General features: G+C 36.9%; 4 protein-coding genes across 8 annotated transcripts; 2 read left to right on the top strand and 2 right to left on the bottom strand.

Annotated features, from left to right (window-relative positions):
- Nucleotides 1-684: 684 nt before the first annotated feature.
- LOC104230300 (chlorophyll a-b binding protein CP26, chloroplastic) lies at nt 685-3,527 on the top strand. Its single transcript, XM_009783064.2, has 6 exons — nt 685-979; nt 1,686-1,770; nt 1,875-1,925; nt 2,351-2,471; nt 2,567-2,701; nt 3,160-3,527. The coding sequence occupies exons 1-6, from the start codon at nt 775-777 to the stop codon at nt 3,418-3,420; spliced, it is 858 nt and encodes a 285-aa protein (XP_009781366.1). The 5' UTR covers nt 685-774; the 3' UTR covers nt 3,421-3,527.
- A 2,981-nt stretch (nt 3,528-6,508) lies between these two features.
- Nucleotides 6,509-14,413, top strand: LOC104230297 (protein STRUBBELIG-RECEPTOR FAMILY 5-like). 2 transcript variants are annotated; one of them, XM_009783061.2, is made up of 16 exons: nt 6,509-6,997; nt 7,563-7,644; nt 7,983-8,054; nt 8,168-8,233; nt 8,655-8,726; nt 8,808-8,879; nt 9,254-9,325; nt 9,394-9,459; nt 9,910-9,975; nt 10,053-10,360; nt 10,544-10,851; nt 12,297-12,568; nt 12,996-13,116; nt 13,430-13,566; nt 13,649-13,805; nt 13,919-14,413. In XM_009783061.2, exons 1-16 carry the CDS (start codon nt 6,874-6,876, stop codon nt 14,042-14,044), a joined length of 2,121 nt encoding a protein of 706 aa, XP_009781363.1. In that variant the 5' UTR covers nt 6,509-6,873; the 3' UTR covers nt 14,045-14,413. The 2 variants fall into 2 exon arrangements, with proteins under 2 accessions (XP_009781363.1, XP_009781362.1); XM_009783060.2 differs by having other exon boundaries at nt 7,509-7,644.
- Nucleotides 9,355-16,912, bottom strand: LOC104230298 (reticulon-like protein B22). 4 transcript variants are annotated; one of them, XR_011400388.1, is made up of 5 exons: nt 16,227-16,890; nt 15,482-15,551; nt 14,941-15,110; nt 13,000-13,147; nt 9,355-9,533 (listed from the first exon to the last, which is right to left on the bottom strand). XR_011400388.1 is itself a non-coding variant. In XM_009783063.2 (3 exons), exons 1-3 carry the CDS (start codon nt 16,602-16,604, stop codon nt 14,998-15,000), a joined length of 561 nt encoding a protein of 186 aa, XP_009781365.1. In that variant the 5' UTR covers nt 16,605-16,912; the 3' UTR covers nt 14,744-14,997. The 4 variants fall into 4 exon arrangements, 1 of the variants encoding a protein (XP_009781365.1); XR_011400389.1 differs by lacking the exon at nt 9,355-9,533 and adding an exon at nt 12,572-12,670; XR_711850.2 differs by lacking the exon at nt 13,000-13,147 and having other exon boundaries at nt 9,361-9,533; nt 16,227-16,891.
- A 2,296-nt stretch (nt 16,913-19,208) lies between these two features.
- On the bottom strand, nt 19,209-23,740 carry LOC104230296 (uncharacterized). Its single transcript, XM_009783058.2, has 5 exons — nt 23,543-23,740; nt 22,682-23,361; nt 21,015-21,419; nt 20,588-20,784; nt 19,209-19,621 (listed from the first exon to the last, which is right to left on the bottom strand). Exons 2-5 carry the CDS (start codon nt 23,112-23,114, stop codon nt 19,376-19,378), a joined length of 1,281 nt encoding a protein of 426 aa, XP_009781360.1. The 5' UTR covers nt 23,115-23,361; nt 23,543-23,740; the 3' UTR covers nt 19,209-19,375.
- Between the last annotated feature and the right edge of the window lie 4,079 nt (nt 23,741-27,819).

The following is a 27,819-nucleotide window of genomic DNA, read 5'->3' as shown; positions in this document are numbered from 1 at the left end:
AGAAATATTTATAAATTACATCACAATAAGTATATTTATATATTAAATATATCTAAAATTTCTATATATGTAATGTCGGGTTGATTTTGTTTCGGTTTGACTTTCTTTAGTTAAAACCAAACCAAACCAATTATGATTGGGTTTTTTTTTCCAACACCAAACTAAATCAAACCAAACCATAGTCGGGTTTTCTTTCTCGGTTTGACTCGGATTATCGGGTTGGTGCGGTTTGCCAGTTTTCTTTGTACACCCCTAGTTACTAGTTAGAGGCAGCAGATACTCTATGGAATACGTCGAGGTACGCACAAATTGAACCAGACACAACAATTTCTTGTACTAAGTTTTATTTCTAATCTCTAACATATTTATCCATGACGTCAATATATATATATATATCGCATATTGCATTTTTAATAAAAGAAAAATATATAAAAGAGAAAAGTACAGAAAAGAATAAGGTAATGTTGCAATGTGGATAGATAGGATGTTATCCAAGTCTTCACCAATAGTTTTGAGATGCATGCCATGTCAGCACTGTCATCTGCCACGTCAGAAAATCCTTCCTATCAAATTTCTGCATCAGATTGCAGATGTTCCTTGGAAAACCAATAGCAGGACGCCACTTGGCACGTCTACATCCACCAGATCAACCATTTAGTGAGTATCTCCACTCCAAATACCATCCTCAATTTCTCAATTCTCATCATCAACAACTCTTCGTCTAACAACTGATCTCAACCTCAACCTCAACCTCCTCCGGCTCCACCGTTAGCCATGGCTGCAGCTACCTCCCTCTATGTCTCGGAAATGATGGGAAGTCCGGTCAAGTTCAGCGGTGTAGCAAGGCCAGCTGCTCCAACTCCATCCTCCTCTGCTACCTTCAAAACTGTTGCCCTCTTCAAAAAGAAGGCTGCTGCTGCCCCTGCTAAGAAGGCTGCTGCTGTCGCCCCTGCTGACGAGGAGCTCGCCAAGTGGTACGGTGAGTAACATACTTACTCCTTCCGTTTCATTTTATATGAAAATAGCACCAGCTACCCAGTTTTCGGACGGGTAATTGAAAAATAATCAGTGTTTGCAAATTTATTGGAAAATAGCCACCGCTTTGATGTAACACAAAATGTTCCAGGTTTATGGAGCTCCTGCATATAAACCTATTGGAACTCCAGCACACGGAAAGTTCCAGCATAATATGCAGGTTTACGGAGCTCCTGCGTATAAACCTGTTGGAACTCCGGCACACGGAAAGTTCCAGCATAATATGCGGGATTATGGACCTTGTGCATATTATTTTAGAACTTAAGCACATTATGTTGTAAGGTCATATATAAAATTTGAACTCTACCATATTATGCTGAAATTTTTCTGGATCTTTAAGGGTGTTTTTGTTCAGATTTTATTTTTACATGAAAAAAGCGATTAAATTTCGATTACTTTTAAAATTGTGGCTATTTTTCAAATACTAGTTGTAAATCTGGCTATTTTTTCCTTAAAACTGAGGAAGTACTCCATTACATTATGTCTTTATTTTCCTTAATGAACTGCCTTCATATGCTTGTTGCTGTTAATCCTACGTACTACAATAATGTTAAATAGAACCTCTAGAAATTCCCAGTCCCTGTAGTCTCCATTTTACAACTTCCCTTTTATTCATTTGCTTACTCTCGATATCTGAATACTACTTACAGGACCTGACAGAAGAATTTTCCTACCCGACGGTCTCTTGGACAGATCAGAAATCCCCGAGTACTTGAACGGAGAAGTTCCCGGAGAGTAAGCTTCCTTAATCTTTGCGTCTTTTTGCTAGAATTGCATGCCAACATATACAAATATGGAATGAAATTACGAGTATAATAAAGTTTCTGTATTTGCTGCAGCTACGGTTATGATCCTTTTGGTCTCAGCAAGAAGCCAGAAGACTTTGCTAAGTAAGTGAGGTGACACATTAATTAAGTTTACTCATAGTCAATTTCGAGCCGTGGAAACAGCCTCTTGCAGAAATGCAGGGTAAGGCTGCGTGCAATATAATAGACCCTTATGGTCCGGTCCTTCACCAGCCCCGCACATAGTGAGAGTTTAGTGCACCCAGTGGCGGATCCAGGATTTTAAAGTCGTGGGTGCTCACTGATAAAAAATTTGAAAGAAGAGGAAAAAAGAGTTTAGTTATGGGTGCTCAATCAATATTTACCTAAATATTTTTATAATTACCTATACAAATTTACTAAATCTTGTCAAAATTAGCATGTAGATCCGCCCCTGAGTGCACCAAGCTAACCTTTTTTACTCTCAGCCAATTTCGTTCGTGTTGTTTGTGGAGATAGATTCTAGTGTTAATATGCTCGATGTACTGCAGATATCAGGCATATGAGTTGATCCACGCCAGATGGGCTATGCTCGGTGCTGCTGGATTTGTTATCCCTGAAGCCTTTAACAAATTTGGTGCTGACTGTGGTCCTGAAGCTGTTTGGTTCAAGGTATATATTTCCATCAATTGCACCTTTCATTTCATTAGGAATTTGAATTTACAAGGAGTATACACTACTTATTTCCTCGTTTATCTCGTGTCTAGACTGGAGCTTTACTTCTAGATGGAAACACATTGAATTACTTTGGAAAGAACATTCCCATCAATCTTGTTGTTGCTGTCGTCGCGGAGGTTGTTCTTCTTGGTGGTGCTGAGTACTACAGAATTACTAATGGCTTGGTGAGCTCCCCTTCACTTCTTAGTGACTAGTTTGCGACATTAATATTGGCGTTACACAGCTCAAACATACTCTTAATATGGTGTGACATTTTCTGCTTTGGGCAAAGCTCCTACTGTTTTCTCCAAAAGGTCTCGTACCCATAGGCGGACCTATGCTATACAAAGAGGGGTCACCAGCACCCGTAAATTCGGAAAAAATTCCATGTATATATGTATATGTCTTTAAAAAATAGTGATACATTAGTGGTGGATACCGTATATACAAAGCATATTTTGGTTGAATCCAAAAGTGTACCCGCAACCGTCTGCCAGTCATACCCATTAAGAATAGTCATACACCTTATATGTAGCTTCCTTTTCCTTTCAGCAACCAATGTGACACTTTGGTCGCAACCTAACAATATCATATATTGATATTTTATTAGACTGTTGATCTAATAAATTGTATTGACATGTAGGATTTGGAGGACAAACTACACCCAGGTGGTCCATTTGATCCACTAGGCTTGGCAAAGGACCCAGACCAGGCAGCAATATTGAAAGTAAAAGAAATCAAGAATGGAAGACTAGCCATGTTTGCAATGCTTGGTTTCTTCATCCAAGCCTATGTGACAGGAAAAGGTCCAGTTGAGAATTTGGCTGCTCATTTGAGTGATCCCTTTGGCAACAACTTGCTCACTGTCATTGCTGGAACTGCTGAAAGAGCCCCTACTCTGTAATTTTACAATTCGGCAATATGCTATACATTTTGATGCACTTGATCAGAGCTGTACTATGTGAAAAATTAAACCAGCTTGTAGTTCAAGACAAACTGTACTTAATTTCATAGAGCTCCAGTACTGGCCAAATTCGTTCTTCAGTGTTCTAATCATATAACGTCGTCCCTCATATTCATTTATATTCATATGATTCATCACACGATTTTGTATTTTAACAAATATTTTAACTAATATGGGATTATGTTATTTCTAAAGAAAATATTTACCTTAAAAACAACGTTTGCTATCAAAAACTGCTATGGTATATAAGTTTTTAAGTTACAAAAAAAACTAAGACAATCAAACTCTACCACAGCACATTAGAGATATGTAAGATTACAAGAACATAGATGTATCGACGCGCTAAGTATTTTTGACAAATTTTGAAGGAAGGCCCAGGATGGTTGCTATAACGTCTTTTTCGGCACGGTAACAAGGTCCAACGATGAATCTAACATGGAAGACGGTGCGGATCTAGGATTTCCGGAGGATGGGTTCACCACTATTTTTTTTAAAAAAATTAAACAAAAAAGTTGGTTGGGAATTTGATCCCTTAAAGGCTATTGGAAATAAGAGACCAAAACCAATGAACTACTTCATCTTTTTTACCAAGGATTCCATCAAATATATATACCTATTTTTGCCAAATTATATACATCATATCTATAGTTTAACCCGTGGACCACGGGTTCACGTGAACCATATTTTATACTGTAAATCCGCCTCTGAAGGCATGTAAGTCAAGAATCTTAAAAAAATATTTTTTTCTTCTTATCAACCATAATTTGTCGATCGGTAATTTATCGGTATTGTTTGAAGTAGTGTTAAGAACTAAATTTAAAAAATTATAATTTTTAAAATAGTTAAAATAGTTTTGTGCTTTAATGCTAGTACTAGTATGTAACACGTGATAGTACGGCTCTTCAAGGAATGGATCGTTTGGTTATCGAGATAAGATTATTAATTTTGGTATAAAATTTTGAATTATGGTTATCTCATGTTTGATATATTACTAGCTAATATCGCTATAAAACCAAAAGAGTTAATATCCTAAAACCTCTCTAAATTATCACATTTTTGTCAGTTTACTACTTAAACTATTTGGTGCCTCCAAAACCCCCATTCCCCCGAAATATATTGCCCTTCATATTAATACCCCTCGTTGCATTCTTAGAGGTGCAACTAGTACATGCTCCTAATTATCTAAAAAAACATGCCATGTGACACTACATATAGCTATTTAACTTAGTCTAAAACCTCCATAAACTATTTTTAAAAAATTATCAGTTACCTGCTTAAGTTATCTAGCCAAAACCCTCCCGATCTATATTTTCCTATATATTAAAACCTCATATCAAATTCTTACAGGTACATCTTTCTAACTACATTACCTTATAGTTTGTACTAAATTTTTACGTAGTCTATCCATAATGTATTACTCTCGAATGACTGATTAATGCTAGGAGTTTTGGCCAAAATAGTATCTAATGTAATGGGTTAATTTTAAGTTTAACTATGATTGTACTCTATGCCAAACTCCAATTGAATAAGTCTTCATTTACATTTATTTTGCAACAGAATAAAAAATAAATAAAGGCATATAATATTGCATTTATGAAAAATTATCTTATATTACATAAACAAGATTACGCAAAATAAAAAACCAATTGGCCAACAACTACATTCTTTTATTCTAAATTACACAAGTAAGGTTTAAGAGGTTCAACCTTATTCTCTACAACAACGTGTTGGTTTAATAAGAAGATCTAAATGAGTGTCTTTTCAACGATATGAATAAGACATGAAAGAAGACTAAAAAAAAGAAAGAAAATAAACTATTTCAAAGGAAACATGAGAGGAAATTTTTTTCCAAAGGGAACCCATATGGAGAACTGAAGGAAAAAAGTGGAAAAAAAAATGAAGAAGAAGGTGAAAAAATACAAAAGAAAGGTGAAAAACAAGGAACAATGGTGAAAAACAAGGAAGAAAGGTGGATATAAAGGAAATATTGAGAATATTTATTTTTTTTAAAAAAAAAGTTAAAGAAGGTTAGACTAATTAGACATTATATTTTATAAGGTGGGTCATTTTGACGGCCTTTTTCAGCGGCCAAGTAAGCAAGAAGGAGTTAAAATATGAAGGGCAACATAGTTCAGAGGGGTTTTAGGTATACTGAATAATTTAAGTAAGAAACTGACAAAAACATAATAGTTTAAGGGGTTTTTATGGTATTAAATCAAACCAAAATGGTAATATTACTTTTTCCGTCTCATATTATATGTCATGATTCTCTATTACATGCTCATTAAGAAAAATTAATTAGGATGGAATTTTGACTACTTTATCTTTATTTATATCTTAATATTTATTTTTTCTTTATTAGTATTTGAATAAAATAATCAATAATTGAGGTGTTTGTAGTCTTTAAGGATAACTATTACTCCCTCTGTTCTAGTTTATGTGAACCTATTTCCTTTTTGATCCGTTCCAAAAAGAATGAACCCTTTCTAAATTTGGTAACAATTTAGCTTAAAGTTACAACTTTACCCTTAATGAGAAGCTTTTATAACCACACAAATACTCTGGACCCCATTTGGACTTGTTTAGGACCACAAATTCCAAAAGTCTTCATTTTTTACTTAAACTCCGTGCCCGTCAAACAGGTTCACATAAATTGAAACGAAGGGAGTATTAAAGATAAAAAAATTTAATTTTATTTTTAATTTTATAATTTGAGTCAATTATTTTAAGCATTTAATAACTATGACTATGAGATGGAGGGAGTATTAGTTAAAACTTTGGCAACCCTGAGGGGTAGCCGAGATGGTAAAACCACTGAGGACAAAGTCCTCAAGGTCCCAGGTTCGAGCCTCCACAGGGCCACTGGAGGCATTGAAAAAATGGTCGCGCATCCAGGGCTCTGTGGAATAGTCGGGCCCGCATGCGGACGGACACCACAGTTTAAAAAAAAAAAAAAAAAGTTAAAACTTTGGCAGTATAATTGTTCCCCTCCCGCACTCTCCCGTATAAATTCGCGGTCGTGCTGCTTTTGGGGCTAAGAAATCGCGAAATGACAGTCCAATCGAAAAGAGTGCCTAATTTCATTCTTCTTCACTTCCTTCCCCAAAATTTCAGGGTCGTTATTTGTTTGGATCATTTCCCAATCCCAATCCCAATTCACCTCCCACCACTGTACATCACCACTCACAACGAATTCATTCATTCCAGACGCAAATTTTTTACCAATTTTCTCCTCATAATTTTGATCCTATACTTTCCCCTCGACATAATTTCGATATTATTCTTTGTCTGTTTATACTCCCTTCTTCGCCCTTCGCGTAGAGGCCTATTGGGAATTGATCTCAACTTGCTCTTCGCATAGGGCAACCATTATATATAAGGGCTTCTATTGACATGTTAATGGATGTATTTATTCTAGGAGTAAAATTACTGTTTCCCTCCACTTTCCTTTTATGGATTATCCTTACAAGCTCCTTCACTATTCCCGTGGTGCTTTCCAAAACAGACTCCCGCCAAGGTACTCCATTTGAATCTTCGCGAGTAGGGGTGGCAAAATGGTTAATTAACCACCCATATTATCCACTAAAAAATGGGTTGGATAATGAACTTTTTAAAAACATGTCAAATATAGTTAAGAATCCCTATTATACATTTTGAAAATGGATAACCAATGGGTCTAACTTTTACATTTGTAAAGTCTCAAATTGGGGTTCCTCCAGTTAGGGCGACTAAGAATTATTCCAAAAGTGATCATATGCTAGAAGTCATGCATAATATGGTTACCCATATTATCCGTCGGTTAACCCATTTTTTATTCGTATCAAATATGGGTCAGGTTGGATAATTTATCCGTTTTTTCATTACCCATTTTCGACCCGAACCATATCCGACCAGACTTGCTCGTTTGCCACTCATATTCACGAGCTTATATAGCCTATAAAATCCAAACAATATTTTAGCTTGCATGCTATTAGTTATTACATTTTTAGATATATATGTGGACATAAAATTGAAAATTGTCGTTACAGTTTCTGCTCTCAACAATATGTACCAATATTTGAAGCCCTCTTCCAAACTTGAAGGATGGAAAAAGGATGGAGGAGACCCTTGTGGTGATGATTCTTGGCAGGGTATTAAGTGCTCTGGTTCAGATATTATTGAAATGTACGCCTTTCCTTCTCTTTCTTTTTTATTTGCAGTCATTTTATTTACTATTACTTACACGCATTTAAGTTATGTACACTGACAATATGTTTAAAAAATTACACTATTAGGTAATTTAACTGGTTATAGCAGGTTATCACTGTATTTTCCAGGTTACCATATCAGAATTGATATGACGAAATACCTATTGTTGTGGATCTATTTTTCCTAGTGGTGGAAAAGGCACATAGCTAAAATTCTTACTTATACTACAATACATAAGGAAAACAAAGATTTGCCTTGCAGTTCTTTTGCTAATCCATGATCTGATTGTTCTTATATTGTAACTAATGTTGCAGTGATTTATCTGGCTTGGGACTTTCTGGATCACTAGGGTTCCAGCTTGATAAGTTGGAGAAAGTCACCTACTTGTGAGGCCCAGACAACACTTGGATATTCGAAATTGGGTTTTTGTATTTGTGCTTTAATATGTCCACTGAAAGAACTGGTCCTGATAAAGATTAATTTGAATGTCATAGTGCAGTGATGTGAGCAAAAACAACCTCAAGGACAACATACCGTATCAACTTCCTCCTCGCACGCAGCACCTGTAAGTAGGCAGAGAAGCATTAAGTTTTTATATAAAACTGATTATGAAGTCTCTCCTCCGACTGCAAGTTTTGATCACCTCCTTTGGCTGTCTTATTAGTACGATTATTTATTACTCTCTCCGTCCCAATTTATGTGAGGTTGTTTGAGTGGGCACTGAAGTTAAAGAAAGAAGAAAGATTTTTGAACTTTTGGTCTAAAATAAGCCATAGACATTTCTGTGGCTATAAATCATCTCATTAAGGTAATATGGGAAGTGTAATTTAAATTGTTAGTGTCAATCTCTTTTGGACAGACTAAAAAGAAAAGTGTCGCATAAACTGGGACAGATGGAGGGCTAGTTAGCGCTAAGCCTTATTCAGAAGGTTTTCCTCTGTTGATATTGCGCCCTACCAGTCCCTCATTGGGTTCTTGTTCTGCAGAGATCTCTCTGGAAATCAATTCAGTGGAACTGTGCCTTATTCAATTTCTCAGATGGCTGATCTTAAATTTCTGTAATGGTTTTTCTCTTATTCTTTATTTTTTTAGACTTTGGGCTTCATATCAGGTGTCAATATGCTCTTTTTGTTGTGCAGGAATCTGAATCATAATAAGATAAGTGGATCACTGAGTGATATGTTTGGACAACTTACTAAACTCACTGAGATGTAAGTATTGCAAACTTAGCAGCCAGTTTTTCTGTTTTCTGTTTGTTCTATAAGGTCTTGCCTTATGCAAATAAATTTCATGAACAGCTGCAAGAAGAGATTAGATACGAACTATGGAGTGAACGGTGCTGAAAGTAGTAGAGTTGATTTATCTTAGTTTTTTCCAAGAATATATTTAAGTTAAAATTATCCCATTAGTCTAGTCCGTCTACTTCATAAACATCGTCAAGTAAGATAACAATGCTTTTACATCCCCCTCTTCTCTGTCTGTACATTCTTGTATATCAAAATGCATACATATATTCATAAACATTGTAGTGTGTCTAGTAATATACTTGCCTAGCATATCAACTAACTGATGCAAATTCATCCAGGGATCTGTCCTTCAATTCAATATCAGGCAGTTTGCCTCAGAGTTTCAGATCCCTCTCAAGCCTCAGCAAATTGTAAGCTAATGCTTTATTTTTGGGATCAAAATCTTCATTGCAGCTAAACATATTTACTCTGCAAGCAGGCACATGCAGAATAATCAGTTTACTGGATCAATAAATGTTCTTGCCGATCTTCCACTTGACGATTTGTAAGTTGTGCCATTAGTAAATTTACGATTCTAAATCATGGTTCTTGCATCTCCAGTAGTGTAGTAAGTTTTCCCTGCATTATATCGAGTTCCATTAATTATTACGACAGCTACGACAAGGTATTGAGTCATAGGGGTACTGTACCAAAAGGAACAATCACATATGATTGACTGATACATTGAAAAGCTTGATGACATGGAATTAAGTAAGACATGAATTAAACGAATAATAACCAAGTAGCCTTCACAATTAGACTTGCACTTGAACCTTTATAACACACTGATTCATTACTAAGCCAAATTTGTACCAATGTACTTTTTCCCATTATGCCTTAAAAGATGGGTTAGATTTATGTTCATGACTCTAAAAGAAACTATCACAAAGTACGTACTGAAGTGTGCTCAACATACGAAGAGGCTAAGGCTGTATATTCAACAAAATGTTGGCAGGAATGTAGCAAACAACCAATTGACAGGCTGGATTCCTGATGAGCTGAAAGACATAAAGAAATTAGAGTGAGTGCTGGCTGAACTATTTGTTAACCAGTTTCTTCTTTAATGCACTGATATTTGCTTTTTTTATTTTTTTGAAGGACTGGAGGGAATTCTTGGTCTTCTGGAGCAGCTCCTCCTCCGCCTCCTGGGCAGAAAAGTAAACCTCACACCGGGCGGTCAGGAAAGGAAGCTAAGTCTGGCCTGGGCGCAGCAGCCATTATTGGGATAATACTGGGTGTTCTGTTGCTACTTATTTTTATAATTGTTCTATTTTCGAAAAAAAGATCATCACCTTCATCCCATTTTCTTGAGGAAGATAGGTTTAGCCAGCGTCAACGTTTCACTCCTCTTTCATCTCAGGAGTTATCTAGTGGCACACGTGGCAACATGCGTGAGGACTTCAGAGGTAATTTTACTTTTGGCTTGCCAATCCCCCTTGTATAAAAAGAGAGACATGGTGGAGGAAAGGAAAGAGGAAATATTTTTTTAATTCGATTTAAACCTCCCCTCCCCTCCTCATCACTAGAGAAACCTCTCTTGTTGGTCCACATGTATTATTTTCTACTTCTGACAGAAATTATCTCCTCAGATTCTTCATCCGCTACAGAAAAACATTTGCAAACCTCTTCTTCGATGGTTCTTAAGCGTCTTACTTCAGAGCGACGCAAGTCTTTTAATGAGAAGGAGTTGACAAATCCTCCAACTTCAAATCATCTCAAGTCGTTCAATGATAAAGAGTTTGCAAATCCTCTGAGTGCGAAGAGAAGCAGTTCAGTGCACTTAGCCTACTATCCGTTAGCTGATTTGCAGAATGCAACTGGTAACTTTGCAAGTTCTCGCCTTCTTGGTGAGGGATCAATTGGTCGAGTATACAGGGCAAAATATCCAGATGGCAGGGTAAGCTTGACCTGATTTACAATACTGCTTAGTTTTATGGTATATTTGTTGGCAATTGGTTCATGCATTGGTCATGTATCCTCCATTATACATCATGAGAGATAGGATAGATTAGTCGAGAGCTAATACTGTTGAGAACATGACCAATTCATGAGTAGTTGAAGATCTATAGTACTCCCTCAGTTTCAATTTAGATGATGTAGTTTAACTTGGCACGAAGTTTAAGAAAAAATGTAGATTTTTGAACCATGTGGTCCTAAAAACTCAAGGGGCAAATGCTTTGTGGGGCCATGACTTTTATGGGGCTATAAAAGTTTCTCATTAAGGGTAAAACTGGTAATATAAAAAACTTAAAGTTAAATTGGTTTCAATTATAGAATGTGTCATTTTTTTGGAACAGACTAATAAGGAAAGTTTGTCATTTAAATTGAAACGGAGGGAGTAATATTTAAACTTTTCTCTCAGTTTTGAAGGGCTCATACTCATGAAATACATAATATCATGTACATTCTTTTTCACCCTGCTTTGACATTCAAAAAAATTGTTCTCTATGGTCATTTCAAGTGAAAATTCTGTCTCAAGACTCCTTTTAAAAAATTGAAACAAAGATGTAATCCCTTGTCTTTATAATTCTTGAAATCCTTATGGTAGTCCTTACGGATAATCACACAAATGATCTTCTACTGATGCATGGGAGCTATAGTAAATTGACTTCCATTTACTGTGAGTGCATAATGCTTGAACCCGTTACGTCGTCCTTATCAATCATTACATAGATGATCGTGTTCTGCTACATGTTAACCGTAGTAAACTGACTTAAAATTCCTGGTTTGAGAAATAACCTTTCTGTAGCTAACATTTGACCGATTCTTTGTTTCCTCATAACACGATAGAGAGGTTCTGTTTCAAAAAGAATGAATTTCTTCCAGACCTTTAGTAGATTACTTGCATGATAAAGTTTGTTCGGGAATATGCTTAGAGGTACTGGAAGCATAATTGTTGACCGCAGAAATTATTCTATAATGATAGATGGATGAGAGGTCACTTCCTGTCATCAAATTACTTTTTGAATTTCTTGTATCAAGCATGGGAATTTTACTACTTCCTTGATTTCTGATTTTGGAACCTTTAAGCACTACTCCATTTAACATTGCAATTTCATTAGTTGCTTTTTTCTTCTTTTGTCAGCTTACTATTTCTACGTCCCTCGAGAGACAGGTTATCTAGGTTTTCTATTCCTTGCAGCAGATAATTGCAATGTGAAAGTGTAATGTAGATGTCTCATGCTTCATTTTACTTCAACCTGCAAAATACTTCTGGTGCTACTTATTGCTTGGGTACCATTTCTAGGGAGGTTCAACTGATATTTTTATAGTCTAGAAGTATTCATTCAGATTTATATTGTATGATAATATAAGGGAGAAACCTTACTTTTGATTTATCAGGTTCTGGCGGTAAAGAAAATAGACTCCTCTTTTTTCCAAGATAGGCAGTGCACAGAATTGGCAGACATTGCTTCCAAAGTTTCCAAGCTTCACCACCCAAATATTGCTGAAGTGTTTGGTTATTGTTCAGAACAGGGACAGAATATGTTAATCTATGAGTATTTTAGGAATGGTTCACTTCATGAATTCCTACATGTGTCAGATGACTTCAGCAAACCGCTTACATGGAATACAAGAGTCAGAATCGCTCTAGGTGCCGCTCGTGCTATTGAGTAAGTCAAACTCTTCCTGTTGTTTCTCTTGCGGTTCCGTTAATGCTGGTGTTGGTAATAAGTATGATTGGCACAGATCAACTGCAATGTCTTTAATGTTGACTGACAATTTAAGGTTTCCACTGTAACTGATAATCCATCAAGTACAACATGCTCTTGATTTATATGAAACACTTTCTGAACCATTCTCTTCTCATATTTCAGTTACAGTTATAACACAAGCTGGTAATTAAAGATTTAGTTGTGTATAAACTGACCAAAAACTGCATGATTGACTGTTCATTAAGTACATCAAATCAAAATTTAGATTTAACTATTAAAACCTAAATGTGGTGTGTTAATGAACACTAACTCATATTTAGAATTAAACCCTGATAAATGTCGTTCTCCTAATTGATCCTATGACATGATTTTAATTTGTGTATAGGTACCTGCATGAGGTTTGTTCTCCATCCTGTCTCCACGGGAATATAAAAACTTCGAACATCTTGCTAGACGCTGAACTGAATCCTCGTCTCTGTGAGTGTGGCTTGGCAATGTTTCATGAGGTATGTGATAATAGACCTTTGAAACAGGAACCTGCTAACTTGCAAATGTCACCACTTGAAACAGGAAAAGGATAAAGTTCTTTCTTAAAAGAAAAGAAGAAAAGTGGGTCATGTAACTTTTTAAATCACATTATATGTAGTCTATTGAAATGCCATACTCATGCTCTCAGTGCCTAGGCTTAATCTGGATTGGTCCACATTTGCTCACTTATGCTTTAGATATTTCACTTGGTGTTTTGGTGTCTACTAGAGAAACATCATGCTTAAATAATGTTATTTAACTTTTTCCTTTCTTGTACTTTTGTAATTTTAGCGTGCAAGCAGAAACTTGGATGCTGGATACACTGCTCCAGAATGCACAAAACCTTCTGCTTATACTTTGAAGAGTGATGTTTACAGCTTCGGAGTTGTCATGTTGGAATTATTGACAGGGCGAAAGCCTTTTGACAGGTGCATGATATCCCTTGCATGCGTTAGCTTTATAGTTATCCATCAAAACATTTATCTAACATATTCCAGATCGATGTTCCAGTTCAAAGCCAAGATTAGAGCAGTATCTGGTCCAATGGGCATCGCCCCAACTACATGATCTAGATGCCTTGGAAAAAATGGCTGATCCTGCCCTGCGTGGACTTTATCCTCCTAAATCCCTCTCTCGATTTGCCGATGTGACTGCTTTGTGCGTGCAGGTTAGTTTCTTTAATTGAGAGAGTTCAACCTAGTATCTTTCTAGTTAGTTATAACCAATATATAGCCCCAAAAAAAGAGATTTTGACTAACTTGTGATGACTGATGTTGTCAGTTGGAGCCAGAATTCCGACCACACATGTCCGAGGTGGTGCAGGCACTAGTCCGTTTAGTGCAAAGATCGAGCTTGAGCCAGAGAGAGGATCTAAGTGCATCTCGGCGGATAGATGATGATTACTGATACTGAGAAAACCAGTTCTCGGCCAAAGTGAAGGGGACACACTTCCTTACCAAGTGGGGAAGAGGATAAGTGTACGTATGTTTCATTACGTTACAAGGATGGGGCAAACCAGGGACACTCTCTAGAATAGGGACCAATCCCCCGGACCCCCTCCCAAAAAAAATATCCCAATCTATTCAGACAAACAAAAAAGTGACAACATTTTTTGCTTATATCGTCTTCTCCTTTACGGAAATATAGTGTTCCCATCAAAGGACCGAAGACTCTTGTACGTGGGGTGCGTACTTTGAATGTCCAAACCGCTTTACAGTATACTATTCTTGATCTCGTATAATTCTTTTGAAGTTTAGTTCAATGATCGGTTTGTCATGGCACATCCCTTCAATAGCAGTCTCTTATCTTGAATTGCCATGCAACTGTGGCTAACTTAATACGCCCTCTGCGTCATGTTATGTTGCGGGTTCGCAGTACAAGGGGCAAACTACTTAATTTTCTGTGTAAATTCAGACCTAGAATCTCCAATCTTTTTCAACTGCTTTTTGTGGTGATGCAAGAGGGAAAAGTGTGTAATTTTCTGCTTCAAATGTGAAAGAAAATTTAAGGAGAAGGAACCAAATGCTCACGTGAAATCTCTTAAAAGAATCTCGTTGGAGCAATCAATTCTTAAGAATAGATTTGTCTTAACTCAAAATTCTAGGATCAACACAAGAATGCAGCAGTTGTTAACAATTAATCAAGAGAATGCACATGTTAAATACAAACAATTTTCATCAATGTCCTTGGTGAATTTACAGAAGCTCTCTTGTTCCTTCAGCATCAAGTATGATCTAAGTAAAAGCTAAATATTTCCCAACTAAAAAGCATTGTTACCAGATTATATCACTTATCCTTGTTACCTGTGAGGAAATCACAAAGCTACACAGATAATTCATATTTTGCAAAAGTACACCCAGCTAGTCGCCCTGAGCTGTGTTTGTGCACTCCCTTCTCCTTGGCTGACTCGACAAACATGCGCTGATCAGTTGCGATTTCTTGGCAAGCATGTAAACGCAAAGAAAGCAGAGTCCTGCATAAAGAGTAATATAACAGTACCAAATTAGAACAAATTAGTGATATTTTCAACATTAGATCAGGGAAAAAGAGTACACACTACAACTCGCCCTCGATCACACAAGCAGAGGCGAATCCAGAGTTAAATTCTATGGGTTCAATTTTTAAGATTTTTAACATTGAATCCATTATATATTTAAAGTTATGGGTTTATTTTTGCAATTTTTTAATGAATTTTTACACATACATTTCTACTCCGTGTCGAAAGTTATGGATTCAATTAAACCCGTAACTCTCACACTGCATCCGCTGCACACAAGTTTTTCGCATACTGTGAAGGAAACTGTATAATAGAAGTAGAGGGAATAGGAGAAGACTTGACTTTACCGGCATATGCAATGGTAACACCTGACGCTATTCTTCCCAAAACTGATAGCACATAAAGAATAACCACAACCTGGAAAGGTATGTAGGATCATTAATAACATTACACCAATTCATTTTCTACATTAATTATATCTGGCTATGAATGAACCTATAATAAGAGGGGTTGCTCTAATAGTAAGCAAACTCCACTTCCAACCAAGAGGTTGAGGTTGTGAGTTCGAGTCACCCCAAGATCAAGGTGGGAAGTGTTTGGAGGGAAGGATGCCGGGGTTTCTATTTGGAAACAACCTCTCTACCCTAGGGTAGGGGTAAGGTCTACATACACACTATCCTCTCCAGACCTCACTCCTCAGGGTAGGGGTAAGGTCTACATGCACACTACCCTCTCCACCCCAGGGTAGGAAGGATGCCGGGGTTTCTATTTGGAAACAGCCTCTCTACCCCAGGGTAGGGGTAAGGTATACATACACACTATCCTCTCCAGACCTCACTCCTCAGGGTAGGGGTAAGGTCTACATGCACACTACCTTCTCCACCCCAGGGTAGGGGTAAGGTCATACATGCACACTATCCTCTCCAGACCCCACTAAGTGGGATTATACTGGGTTGTTGTTGTATGAATGAACCTATAACTTTTGTCAAGGAGCATAAATTTATGTTCAATGATAATAATCTTAAAAACTAACAAGTAGATGAGAAGCATAAATATATACTATCAGAAAAACCAGGCGAAGTAGTGTGGAACCTTAAGGAACAAGCGCTTATCATGGCCGGTAGCAGCAACACGGAGAACAGACTCAGCGGCGCCAATAGTATTAGCGAGGCAGGCGAAGACGCAGTTTGCAGTGTCCTGAGAGATCTGCCACTCTATCGGATCCACAGGAACAGAGATGTTCATCTGACGAAATAAGAGGCCGAGAATTGCAAGAGAGCAAAGGAATACGATAAAGACGTCGGAGACGAGAGAGACGATACTTGAATTCCGATAAGCACAGTGGTAGTAAACGAGGCTACCGCAGATTATTAGTATGAACGGCACCGGAGCCGCCACTTCCTTCTTCTTCCTAGGGTTCTCATTCCTTTCTGTACTAATCTCCTCGTTAGCATTCAATTCCATTTCCATGGCGTACGCGCTTATTCTTCGTTGGCCAATATTATGGACGATTTATTTGAATGGATCAAATTCCCTACGCTTTTTTTCTAATTCTTCAAAACTAACTCCTGTATTACAGTTGCGACTACTTTATTTCAAATGTTGTATTCAAACAGAACCTTCTTCAGGAAAAAACTATCAAAATACAGATTTATACCCCTACAAAAATGTTGGTTGCGGGGACTCTCCAAAACGATGCCGCATCCGTGTTGGATACTCCAAAATTGAATTATTTTTGAAGGATCCGACACGCACCCGACAACATTTTCGGAGAGTCCGAACAATATAGGGTAGACTAGAAAATGTTCTACTCGTTTCCATAGAAAGTCGTTACGAAATCAGGAGCCAACATTTCCTTTCCGTTTTTACCCCTCTCTGTTTTTATATTGCCAATACCTTTTACCTATTAGTCGCATTAGTATTATCTTATATTATCCTATTATGTAATTTTATATATTAGCTGTTATTTTCTTTGCTCCGGCTATTTTATTATTTTGTTGTCATTACTTCTTTTTTTCTTAAGTATTTCCAACATGGCCTCTTCGTTCAATTTATATGAATCTGTTTGACCGGGCACGAAGTTTAAAAAAAATAAAGACTTTGAAATTTGTTATCCTAAACAAGTCAAAAAGAAACCCAGAGTATTTGTGTGGTTATAAAAGCTTCTCATTAAGGGTTGAATCGTAAGTTTAAGCTAAATTGTTATCAAATTTAGAAATGAATCATTCTTTTTAGAACGGACCAAAAATGAAATAGGTTCACATAAACTGGAACAAAGGGAGTATTTTGTTTTTCTTTAAACTGAGGGTGTATCGTGAACAGTCTCGAGTTAAGATAAGGCATGGGTATGGTCTGCGTACAAATTAGCCTTTTTAGACCCCACTTGTAAAATTACACCAGGTATTGTTGTAACGTTGTTGAATACTTGTCTTCTTTTCTCAAGATATTAAACTACTCTACTTTACTTATTGCGGAATTATTATAATTCCATTTTATATTCCTAAGGCTCCACAAAATGATGTTAACAGCTTATAATTAGTAGGACTATTTTTCATTTTTATTTTTAATCAAAGGCAAAAGGAAAAATGAATCTTTTAATTTTTTAGTTTCCATGTGAAGAAACAAGCTTCGAAACGATTAAATTAAAATATCGGTCCCACAATGACCAATATTCATAGATTTATCTTTGCAGAACTGAGGGTCGTAATTGGCATAATCAAAGACTTGCAAGAAACGAACACTGGGGAGAAATTCAAAAATAGCCAGATTTACAACTAGTCGTTTAAAAATAGCCCAATTTTAAAAGTAATCGAAATTTAGCCACTTTTCATGTAAACATAAATATAAGCGAAAACACTGTTCAAAACTCGGAAAATACGTCAGTATATTATACTAGAGTTCCCGCATAAATATGCTTGAACTCCAGCATATTATACTGGAGTTCCAGGATAAGTATGTTGGAACTCCAGCATAATATGATGGAGTTCCAGCATAAGTACACTAGAACTCCAGCATAATATACTGGAGTTCATACACAGGTGCACCGAACTCCAGTATATTATGTTGGACCGATCTCTGTTGCAGCAAAATAGTGGCTATTTTTCATTGACTTCGTAAATATTGGCTATTTTTGAATGACCAGTCCGAAAACTGGCTATACCGTGCTATTTTTACCAAGTATTGGCATTAGAAAAATTAGGAAAAGCCCAAAATTGTTAGGTGACACAAATATTTACCCACATGAAACTTAACCACTACAGGTTTCGCCGAGAGACTAACGCAGACCCTCGCCCTCAGCTAGGGGTGGCAAACGGGTGGGTTGGATATGAGCGAGTCGAAAACGGATAATTTAAAAACGGATAAAATACTCAACCCGATTCATATTTGAGACAGATAAAAAAAGAGGTTATCCGGCGGATAATATGAATATTCATATTATTCATGGCTTCTTGAATATGATCACTTTTGAGAGAATTCCTAGTCTCCCAAACTTAAGGAACCCCAATTTGAAGTTTTACAAATGTAAAAGTTAAACCCATTAATTATCCACTGGTTATCCATTTTCTAAGTGGATAATATGGTTCTCATCCATATTCGACCTATTTTTAAGCAGTTCATTATCCAACCCATTTTTTAATGGATAATATGGGCGGATAACTATTTATTTTTAAACATTTTGCCACCTCTACCCTCAGCCAACTGATCAACGATATTACATATACTGCCCATGGATAGATTGACCGTAAGCTAATAAAAACATACGAAGACTTCCTAAGCACCTTGCTTCTGTAAGTTTTAGAATGTTGGCACGACAGACAAGCAAATGCCAGGTTTCTTTCCTAGTTTTCGTTAAAAAGCAACAGAAAAAACTATCATCATGCCTTAGGGGAGGGACGAGGGAGCTACATTATAAACACTTACCTGCACTTGATTTTTGCACCAAACTAGTGAATGCAACACGTCTTTTGTAAAGATGTTCAACTAGCCATGATTACATTGCTTAGTTGGTGTTAAATTGAATAGTTTGGTGTAAACACCAATTGCAAGTAAGCATTTACCGCTATGTCACTCGTATGAGGCTTATTAAACCACGCGGTACGCATTGCTAAATGTCTTTTCAACTAGAAAACCACCATCACTAAGCAGTTGATGAAGAACATCCACCCTATTATACAGCCAATACAGAGGAAAAACGAGGATAGTGGTTTTTCTAGCAATTCGAGAGCGTTCCTGATTGCCTGCTAACAAGGAAATAAGATAATAGAGGGGTCTCTCTGCAGCTTGCCGTCATTTATATCTAGCTTCTTCATCTTTTCTTCACACCAGAATAACTGCTCCTTACTAATTCTTTCCATTCTTAGGACCCTATTCATGACTTTAACATCAATTAGACCAAGCAACAAGTCCACATCCCCTGGCACGGTAGGCCATGATTTCTTCTTCAAGTTTTTCTTTCTCTTCCTTAGTTCCTTCAGTTTCACCTTTTTCTGCATTTGAGAAACTCAGAAGTTATTCAGAAAGAAGATCAACAATGCAACATCCAATAGTCTCAAAGTAGCCCTTGCTAGCCAAAACAAAGTGAAGACAGCAAGAGCATGCTAAAATTAATACACCTTATTAGCTAACGCTACATTACAACCAACTAGTGAAAATGGAAAATGTATATCAAGTTAACGGTATTAGTCAAAATTCAGTAGATAGGAATCAGAGGAAATATATGATTTCCCAGGGCAGACTTCTAACACTGTAAAGAAACTACGGGTTTGTCAGTGGCCCAACACATCCTCCTGTTTTTATTATTTAATGATCTTTCAGAAAATAGCCTTTTACTTTTATATTAATTTTTAGTTTAGAAAATCTGTCAGGAGGAAAGCAAGCAAAACTTCCCTCTTGATCTCTTCGCAAGAGCTGAACTAGAATGAATACCACAGAGAAGAGTCAAGAAAAGGCATCTGAAAGAAAAAACTATATAATTGATGATATGGACTTTGTTCTTCCGCTTCATCACAATTCGAGAGACGTAATCACATGTCGTATGAATATCCCAGAAACTGCTGCTTCAGTTCCTTGCACAAAATATGTGATGAATCCACAGGTAAGAGAGATGGGAAGAGAGAATTAAGTCGAGAATTTTGACTAGACAGATTCAAAGAAAAAACCTCATTGACTGATTGTGTTACCCATCTTTTCATCTCATGTGTACGATGTCGGAAACAAGTTCAAAGCCTTCCCTAAATCTGCTCCAATTTGGATATTTTTCTGAGTGGGTCTCAACTATTTTAAGCAATCATACTTATTTTCTATATTTCCTTTATTTTCTGGAGTATTAAAAGGAAATATCTTGAAATTCTTCTAACACAAAAACTAACGATATCTCCTCATAAAATGTACAGTGACAAAAGTAAGGTACAGAGCATAGGATAGTCAAAGAGAATATCAAACTAATGCCTCACCTTTTCAAGAGAACATTGAATCTGATGAAGGGGCGTTGACATCTGGTTCTGGCTTCCGAAAAGATTGCGTACACTGCCAGACTTCTTGTCCATCTTCACAAATAAACGAAAAGTGAGGATTGAGCTTTCAATCACTTTAAGTAGATCTGGCGCAAGAACTGGCAACTCATCATCTTCCAATTTCTGTTGATCAAAACCTAAATATGAGAGATTAGGTTTGTTAGCCAAATCAAGAGGAAATCAACTTTACAAACTCCAATACATCAATATGCATTAAACTTCAAATACAACGCAAACTTTTGCAAAATGCATATTTTTAACAAGTCCAAGTCTTTTGCACTAAAAGAAAAAACATGTCTTTTATCATTAGGAAAATCAAATAAAAACATCTAATAGGAAATCAACCATTATCAGATATCAGTACTACCTTGAACTTTAGGAACCTGAAGTAGCATTGGCAATGCTTTTCTCATGCGAGCATAAATTTCAGGCCTCATACCAGGTTCAAAAGGTTCATTTTCAATAAACCGTTGTAACAAGACCAAGAACTGCTGAAATTGTTGGGCACTGTGATTGTAGGAAATTGCACTCTCAGGTTGGCAAGAGATTTTCTGACTCAATTGCGTGTGTTGACAGTGAAGAACTTCCCAGGTCAAGCACAACTGAGCTACATAAGCGGTTTCAAGATCTTGATAAAGCTCAGCCACAGGCTGGTGCAAGTGCTCAGTTTCATCTTGAGATTCATCCATTTTTTTCAAGGATAGGCACCGAAAGGGGGAGACAAGCTTTTTAGATGCAGATCTTGGAGAAGAGGTAGTTGGAATATGAGAACCTGGAAAATCTTAAACTTTAATAACCACAAAGAATTTTTGTACTCTTGAAGCTGCAAATTAGCTCGCTTTTTAGAGATGTTAGTAGAGGATGAGAAAACTACAAAAATTACACTTATTAAAGCGCTGTTAAAGCCAGAGTATAGACCATAGACAAATGTGAATTATAATCTACATAAACTAGCATGCGAAGAAACACAAATAACAACCATGTATGGAAACTTTCCACACAAAAAAATCAACTAGAGGGAGAATTAAAATAGAAAAACGGAGAGTCAAGTGCTCAGTATAAACATCATTACAGCCCGGTTCTTTTAAGGCTCGCCTTTAAAGAATGATTGTCTCAGCTCTAAATGTCTTTAACATGATAATACTCTGTTGTGATTTCACAATATTAAAAAGTTTTGTTTATTTTGTAATACTATTTATAATAGTTGCTTCAGAACACTTTTTGAGTTAGGTTTAAGATTCAAAAATAACAAAAAGGAAATAATCAATTTACTAGTTCTATTGAAAGGAAATGATCTATTGGAAAATTCAGGTGAACTTGTCAATTCAGTCTTCCACCAGAACAGCAAGTAGAGTATTTGGTGGGAATGGTTCATTGAGTGTTCTGTGGAAAATTGTATTTTATAAGGACCCATTGTTTTGCTGTTATGGCAACAAATAGCCACCTTGGTTTGAGTTCTAAAACACAAATATTTCAGCAAGATGGCAGCTTCACACTTGTTTTTCTCCATATCACTATCATATCTCAGTATATAATAGTCAATGAAGGGTTATTCTAATTTCCTTCTGAAGCTTGTGCAAGTCGAAGAAGTCTCTATTGTCCAGCACTGTAGCTGAATCTTGGGAGGTTGAACACAGAGGAATCTATGCACGCCTTGGTCCTCTTCCCTGTTACTTAAAAGTGAGGCATCGGTACAAGAAAGTAAATTCTATATAATCCAGAAGTTCCAAAGGAATCCATTACAAGAATGTTCCCCAAATAAAATTGTTTAGTCTTGCATATCCCTACTTTTTCTCCATATTAACACAGATAATTAGCGAGGTTATCCTTTCTTATTGTATTTTTCAATTGACTAGTAAATATTGTAAATTCATAATTTAAGGAAAAAATTTCTTCAATATTATCTAATATTACTCGATTATTTTACAAATTATAAAGATGGTTCCAGTTTTACATTTGGAGCCACTAGTGCAAACCAAGGCAACCAAATTAATTTGTCAGGAAGGAAAGCAACATATAGTCTGGAACTATTACCAAATTCTCTCAGCTGCTGAGCATGCAGGCGGTCATAAAACAGCATTTGTTCCGAGTATTTATCATAGACAGCATTGAACCCAGACCAAAACTGTCGTCCTTCTGCTTCAACGTCCCTCCAATCACCAGGATTCATGTTAGTCTGTTCTTCTTCATCATCTGCTTCTTCATCTTCTGGGGCCGACTCCTCAGGAATCAATACCATAAAACTATTTCTCCTCAGTTCCTTCAACCTCCTCTTTACTTCATTGGTGATGAAGTCATCATCGTCGTCTTCTGGTTCCGCATTAGTGGTATCAACATAAGCTGATTTGCCCACATTACCATTCTCATTCTTTTGCTCTCCTGGCAGTGGAACAGGCATATCCTCTGTATCAGCCACTGGTTCAGGTTTATGGGCCTTTCTGAACTTCTTCACTTTGAAGAAATCCATTATCAAACAAACAACTTCCTTATCAATGTCTAAGCAATAATTATTCTTCTATTTGTCCCTTTAAATAGATATACAAATATGCAACCTCTAGTTAATCCTTCGCGGTGGCTTCCAGCACAACTGACAGAACTCAATCAGATCCATAATCTAATTTAGGCCCATTTTGAATCTGTGATCCTCAGATTCCACACCATGATCTAGCTTCCGGTGTGAAATGCCCAATAAACTCCCAACAAACATTCAGCGTCTGCACATTTTTGCAATTAAAAAAAATGAAATTAATACTTCAGATTCAAAGAATCTGAGTCTGAAAGTGCAATCAACTTTATTTCAAATTTCGGGCAAAATCATGAAGGAAAAAAAAACCTTTTTTGCTGATTTAAAGAGGGCGATAGAGCTTGAAAAACACATAAAGTAAGATCACTTACAGATTAAGGTGTAGTACAATCAGTTAAACCATTCACAAGTACAGGGGAAACCCTAGAATCGTAAATTTAGGGTTCAACAAAAAGGCAACAAAACAATGGGTAGACTGAGTGCGGTTTTACTGGGTCATTTAGGGAATCAGAGTGCCAGAAATGTAGTAATGTTTCATCGATATTGTGCTGTTCGTTACGCGTTACGATGCTGAGAAAAGGAAAAATATACAAAAAAAAAAGTGAGATAAAGGACAAAAAGGCAAAGTATATGATTCTCCTTTTGGACAAACCAACAGTCCAACAGTTTTTTGTACTAATGCAAAATTAATGAAGCATGATGAAGACGAAATGAAAGAGATTTAAGCAAAGAGATTACAGCGATTTTTGGGTGGGGTGGTTTGGGGAGGCTCTTTGAGCCTTCTCTTAACCTCGTGTAGTGGTAAGGTGTGCGTACATATTATATTTACAGAGCCCACTCGTGGGATTAGACTTGATTGTTGTTGTTGTGGTGGTGGTTGGGGGAGGGGGGTCACGAGTTATGAGAGAAACAGTGTGCATGGGGTTAAGGGCTTTTCGTACAGAGAAATGAGAATATTGTCAGAATTTCTGACTCGCATCGCTGCTGCCCAAAAAAGGCCGCGAAAATACGAAAAGTTTTGACTTGACTTGGCTTCATATGCGTAATCCGCCCCAAAAGTTATAAATAATGTTGATTCAACTACCTTTTCTTCTTCTCTATTATCCAAAATCCCCCTTGCTTGCTAATGGTGCTATTAATAGGTTGTTTGCATATGCACAACCATGATTTTAATTTTATGGGTTTTGAATTTTGAAATATAACTTCTTCGCCTTTGAGAAACTACTGGTTTATTGTTATTGTTGAATATTGGAATTGTAACGACCTGACCGGTATTTTGAGCACTTGCACTTCGCTCGGTAGCTTGAGGGCATGAGTAGTTCCGTATGATGTATAATAACTTGTGTGAATTGTCGGTTTTGATTTTCAGTTTATTCGAAATCGATTTGGAAGAATGAATTTCATGATTTAAGCTTAAGTTGGAAGAGTTTACCAAGTTTGACTTTTTAGTATTTGACCTCGGATTTGCATTTGGATGTTTCCAGAAGGTTTCGGCACAAATTAGCGAAAATTGGAATTTGAAGGTTTGGAAAAGTTCATAAGTTTAACCGAGAGTTGACTTTGAGGATATCGGATTCGGGTTGTGGTTCCGGGAATTGGAATAGCTTCATTATGTCATTTGAGATTTGTGTGCTAAATTTGAGTTCATTCCAGGTGGATTTGATATGTTTCGGCACGAGTTTTAAAAGTTGAAAGTTCAAAGTTCATAGAGTTCGATTCGAGGTGCGATTCGTCGTTTCGATATTGTTATGCGTGATTTGAAGCCTCGAGTAAGTTCGTGATATGAGACTTGTTGGAATGTTCGGACGTGGTCTCGAGAGGCTCGGGCGTGTTTTGGATCGAATTCGGATAATGCCAGTTCTGCTGAGCATCTGGTTTCCTGGTTCGCGATCACGTAGAGTTAACCGCAATCGCGTAGAGTTGCTTGATGACTGGGGGGAAAAGTTCATCGCATTCGCGAGTTCACATACATGTTCGCATAGGCTGCTGCAGAATGCAGATTGTGCATCGCGTTCGCGCAAGTATTCACGCGTTCGTGTAGTGTTTGACTGAGTTGGGCAGTCAACGACCTCTTCTTCGCGTTCGGACGTTTCTACTACGTTTGAGTAGTTCTGTTTTTTGTGTATATCGCATTCGCGAGGCTTGTGTCGCGAATACGTAGGGTTAATTATGGTAGCATATGGTTGTGCATCGCAATCACGAGGGTACTACTGCGATCGCGTAGAGTACCACTGGGCAGTGCATATAAGTACTCTATTTTTCGAACTTGAGTAATTTTCACCATATGGAGCTCGGATTGGAGCGATTCTTGAAGTAATTTTCATCATATGGATCGAGCTAAGTGTCCTCAACTCGGTTTTGATGATATTTTATGAATCTATCTTCTTTTTTACGCATTTGATCGAGGGTTTCAAGAGAAAAATCGGGTGTTTTTGTCTAAAGTTTCATAGAATGAATTTTTGAGTTTTGAACATCGATTAGGAGTCGGATTTGAATTAAACTAGTATTGTTGGACTTGTAATTGAATGGGTTGTTGAATTTTATAAGTTTTATCGGGTTCTGAGACGCGATCCCGGGCTTGACTTTTTGGTTGACTTTGGGGTTTTGATTAAAGATTTGACCTTTGTCATTTAAAATTATTTCCTTAGGCATTATTTGATATTTTTGAGTTACTTTTGGCTAGTTACGAGCCGTTCGAAGGTCGGTACGTGCGGGATGGCATTTTAGAGCATCGTTTGGCTTATTCGGTGTTGGATTTGGCTTGTTCGAGGTAAGTAACACTCCTAAACTTGGTATTGAGGGTATGAAACCCCGAATTGTGTGCCATATGATTGATGTTGAGGTGACGTGCATGCTAGGTGACGGGCGTGTAAGAATTGTGACTCAATCGATTCTGTGGAATTGTATAGCTGAATAATCTTGTTGCTACCCGTATTTTTACCATGTGTTAAAGAAATTGTGCTACCAGTCATGTTATAAATCCTGCTTGGGCAACGTGTTTGTACTATTGGGACCCATAGAGGTCGTGTTACATGTTGAATTATTTGCTTAATTTGCCATTTTGTACTCAGTCACATCTATTATTTGCTTATTATGTCTCAGTCTTTGTTGTCTGTTATTTAATACATCATATCATCATTGCAGGGATGATGATCATGATTCTTGTGAGCCTGAGAGACTAGAGAGATTAATGACTAAGTGAGGCTGGGGGCATATTGTGAGTGATTTTTATGGGATCAGACTGCACGCCGCAGCAAGATTTAATGATTCATGCCATGATTTGACTTATTATAGCGCTTGGGTTGATCGTGTTACACCCCATATTTTCGTACGTAAGAGTATGTCGTAAGTCAATTGATTTAAGCTCACAAATGAGATCATCTTTGAAAGCACATAAAGTAATTTATAATGGTACCTCGGATGTTATATATATTGAAGATCATGGACAACAAGTACAAAGAGGATTGGAAGGTTTAGAAGCTAAGGAATTGAAGAGAACAATGTTTCGTCGAAAGTCAACAAGTTTGGAATGTTATAACATATACTTTCGGGGTGAGACTAGGGTTCTTAACATGATAAGGAAGTTATATTATAAGTTCTGTTAGTCGTATGATAGTCGTATGTTATGTTATGAAGTCAAGCGAGTTGTGGAACAAAAATAGACGAAAGTCATCACAAGTTGCATTCATAAGTTTTACTGAAAATTTGGGTCAAATGTAATTGCGATTTTATCCCAATATACTTAGAGTTATGGGATTTTTCATCCATCAAATTGAAGATCTATGAGTCTATTTTCTAACGCATTAAACCGTTTATCAATACGACATCGGAATAAAAAGATATATGTATTTTTGCGAGACTGCGCAGGCTGCTAGGTGACAAGTAGGTGTGTCACCTACTTGGTTAAATGAGAGCCCAAAAAGGCTATTTCGGGTCATCCAAAGAGCCCATTTAAGGGCTTATCTCCTGCAATATAAATCACATTATATATCACAAATAACCAGATCTAAACCCCTGCAAACTTCCTCCTAAAAATTACCCACAAAACCTAATTGATTTTCTCTCCCTTTCAAGTTCTAACTGGAGGTAAAACCTAGAGTTTGAAGAACCAAGATATGAGCTGATTTATCCAACAAATAAGGTAAGTTTACTGATCTCTTTAATCCATTTTTCTGCTGTAAATTCATGGTAAGTCGTTCTATAGTTGTAAAAACTCACGGGACGGTGATCGAAAGCCGTGAGTTAGAGTTTTTCACTTTTAGCAGACTGTTTTGTGGACAGTTTTGTGTTTCTGTTGGGCTGCATGTTTTACTACTGTTTTCTGGATTTTTGAAGGAGTAAGGGAGTGGAGAAACACCACATAAATACAGGGTAGAGGGTTGGTCGTTCGTCGTAACATTTTTGGGCTGTTTGACACTACTATGGTGGTCGTTTTGTTTATGAAGAGATTGGGGTGTGTTGGGCTGTTTTGTAATACTTTGTGGTATATATAAGGTTGGGAAATAATGTATATATGTTGATATTGTTGTGTTCCTGTGTCGTTGGTATTATCTTGAATTTGGAGTAAGTAAGGATTATAGGGGAGATGTTGCCCATTTTTATACAAAATAAGCTTGTCGTTCGTTGTGCAATAGTTGTACCTTTCATA

This window comes from Nicotiana sylvestris, chromosome 6, assembly GCF_000393655.2.
Source record: "Nicotiana sylvestris chromosome 6, ASM39365v2, whole genome shotgun sequence".
Lineage (NCBI taxonomy): Eukaryota > Viridiplantae > Streptophyta > Magnoliopsida > Solanales > Solanaceae > Nicotiana > Nicotiana sylvestris.
Note: the sequence above shows the minus strand (reverse complement) of the source record. Positions and strands in the feature narration are given on the sequence as shown.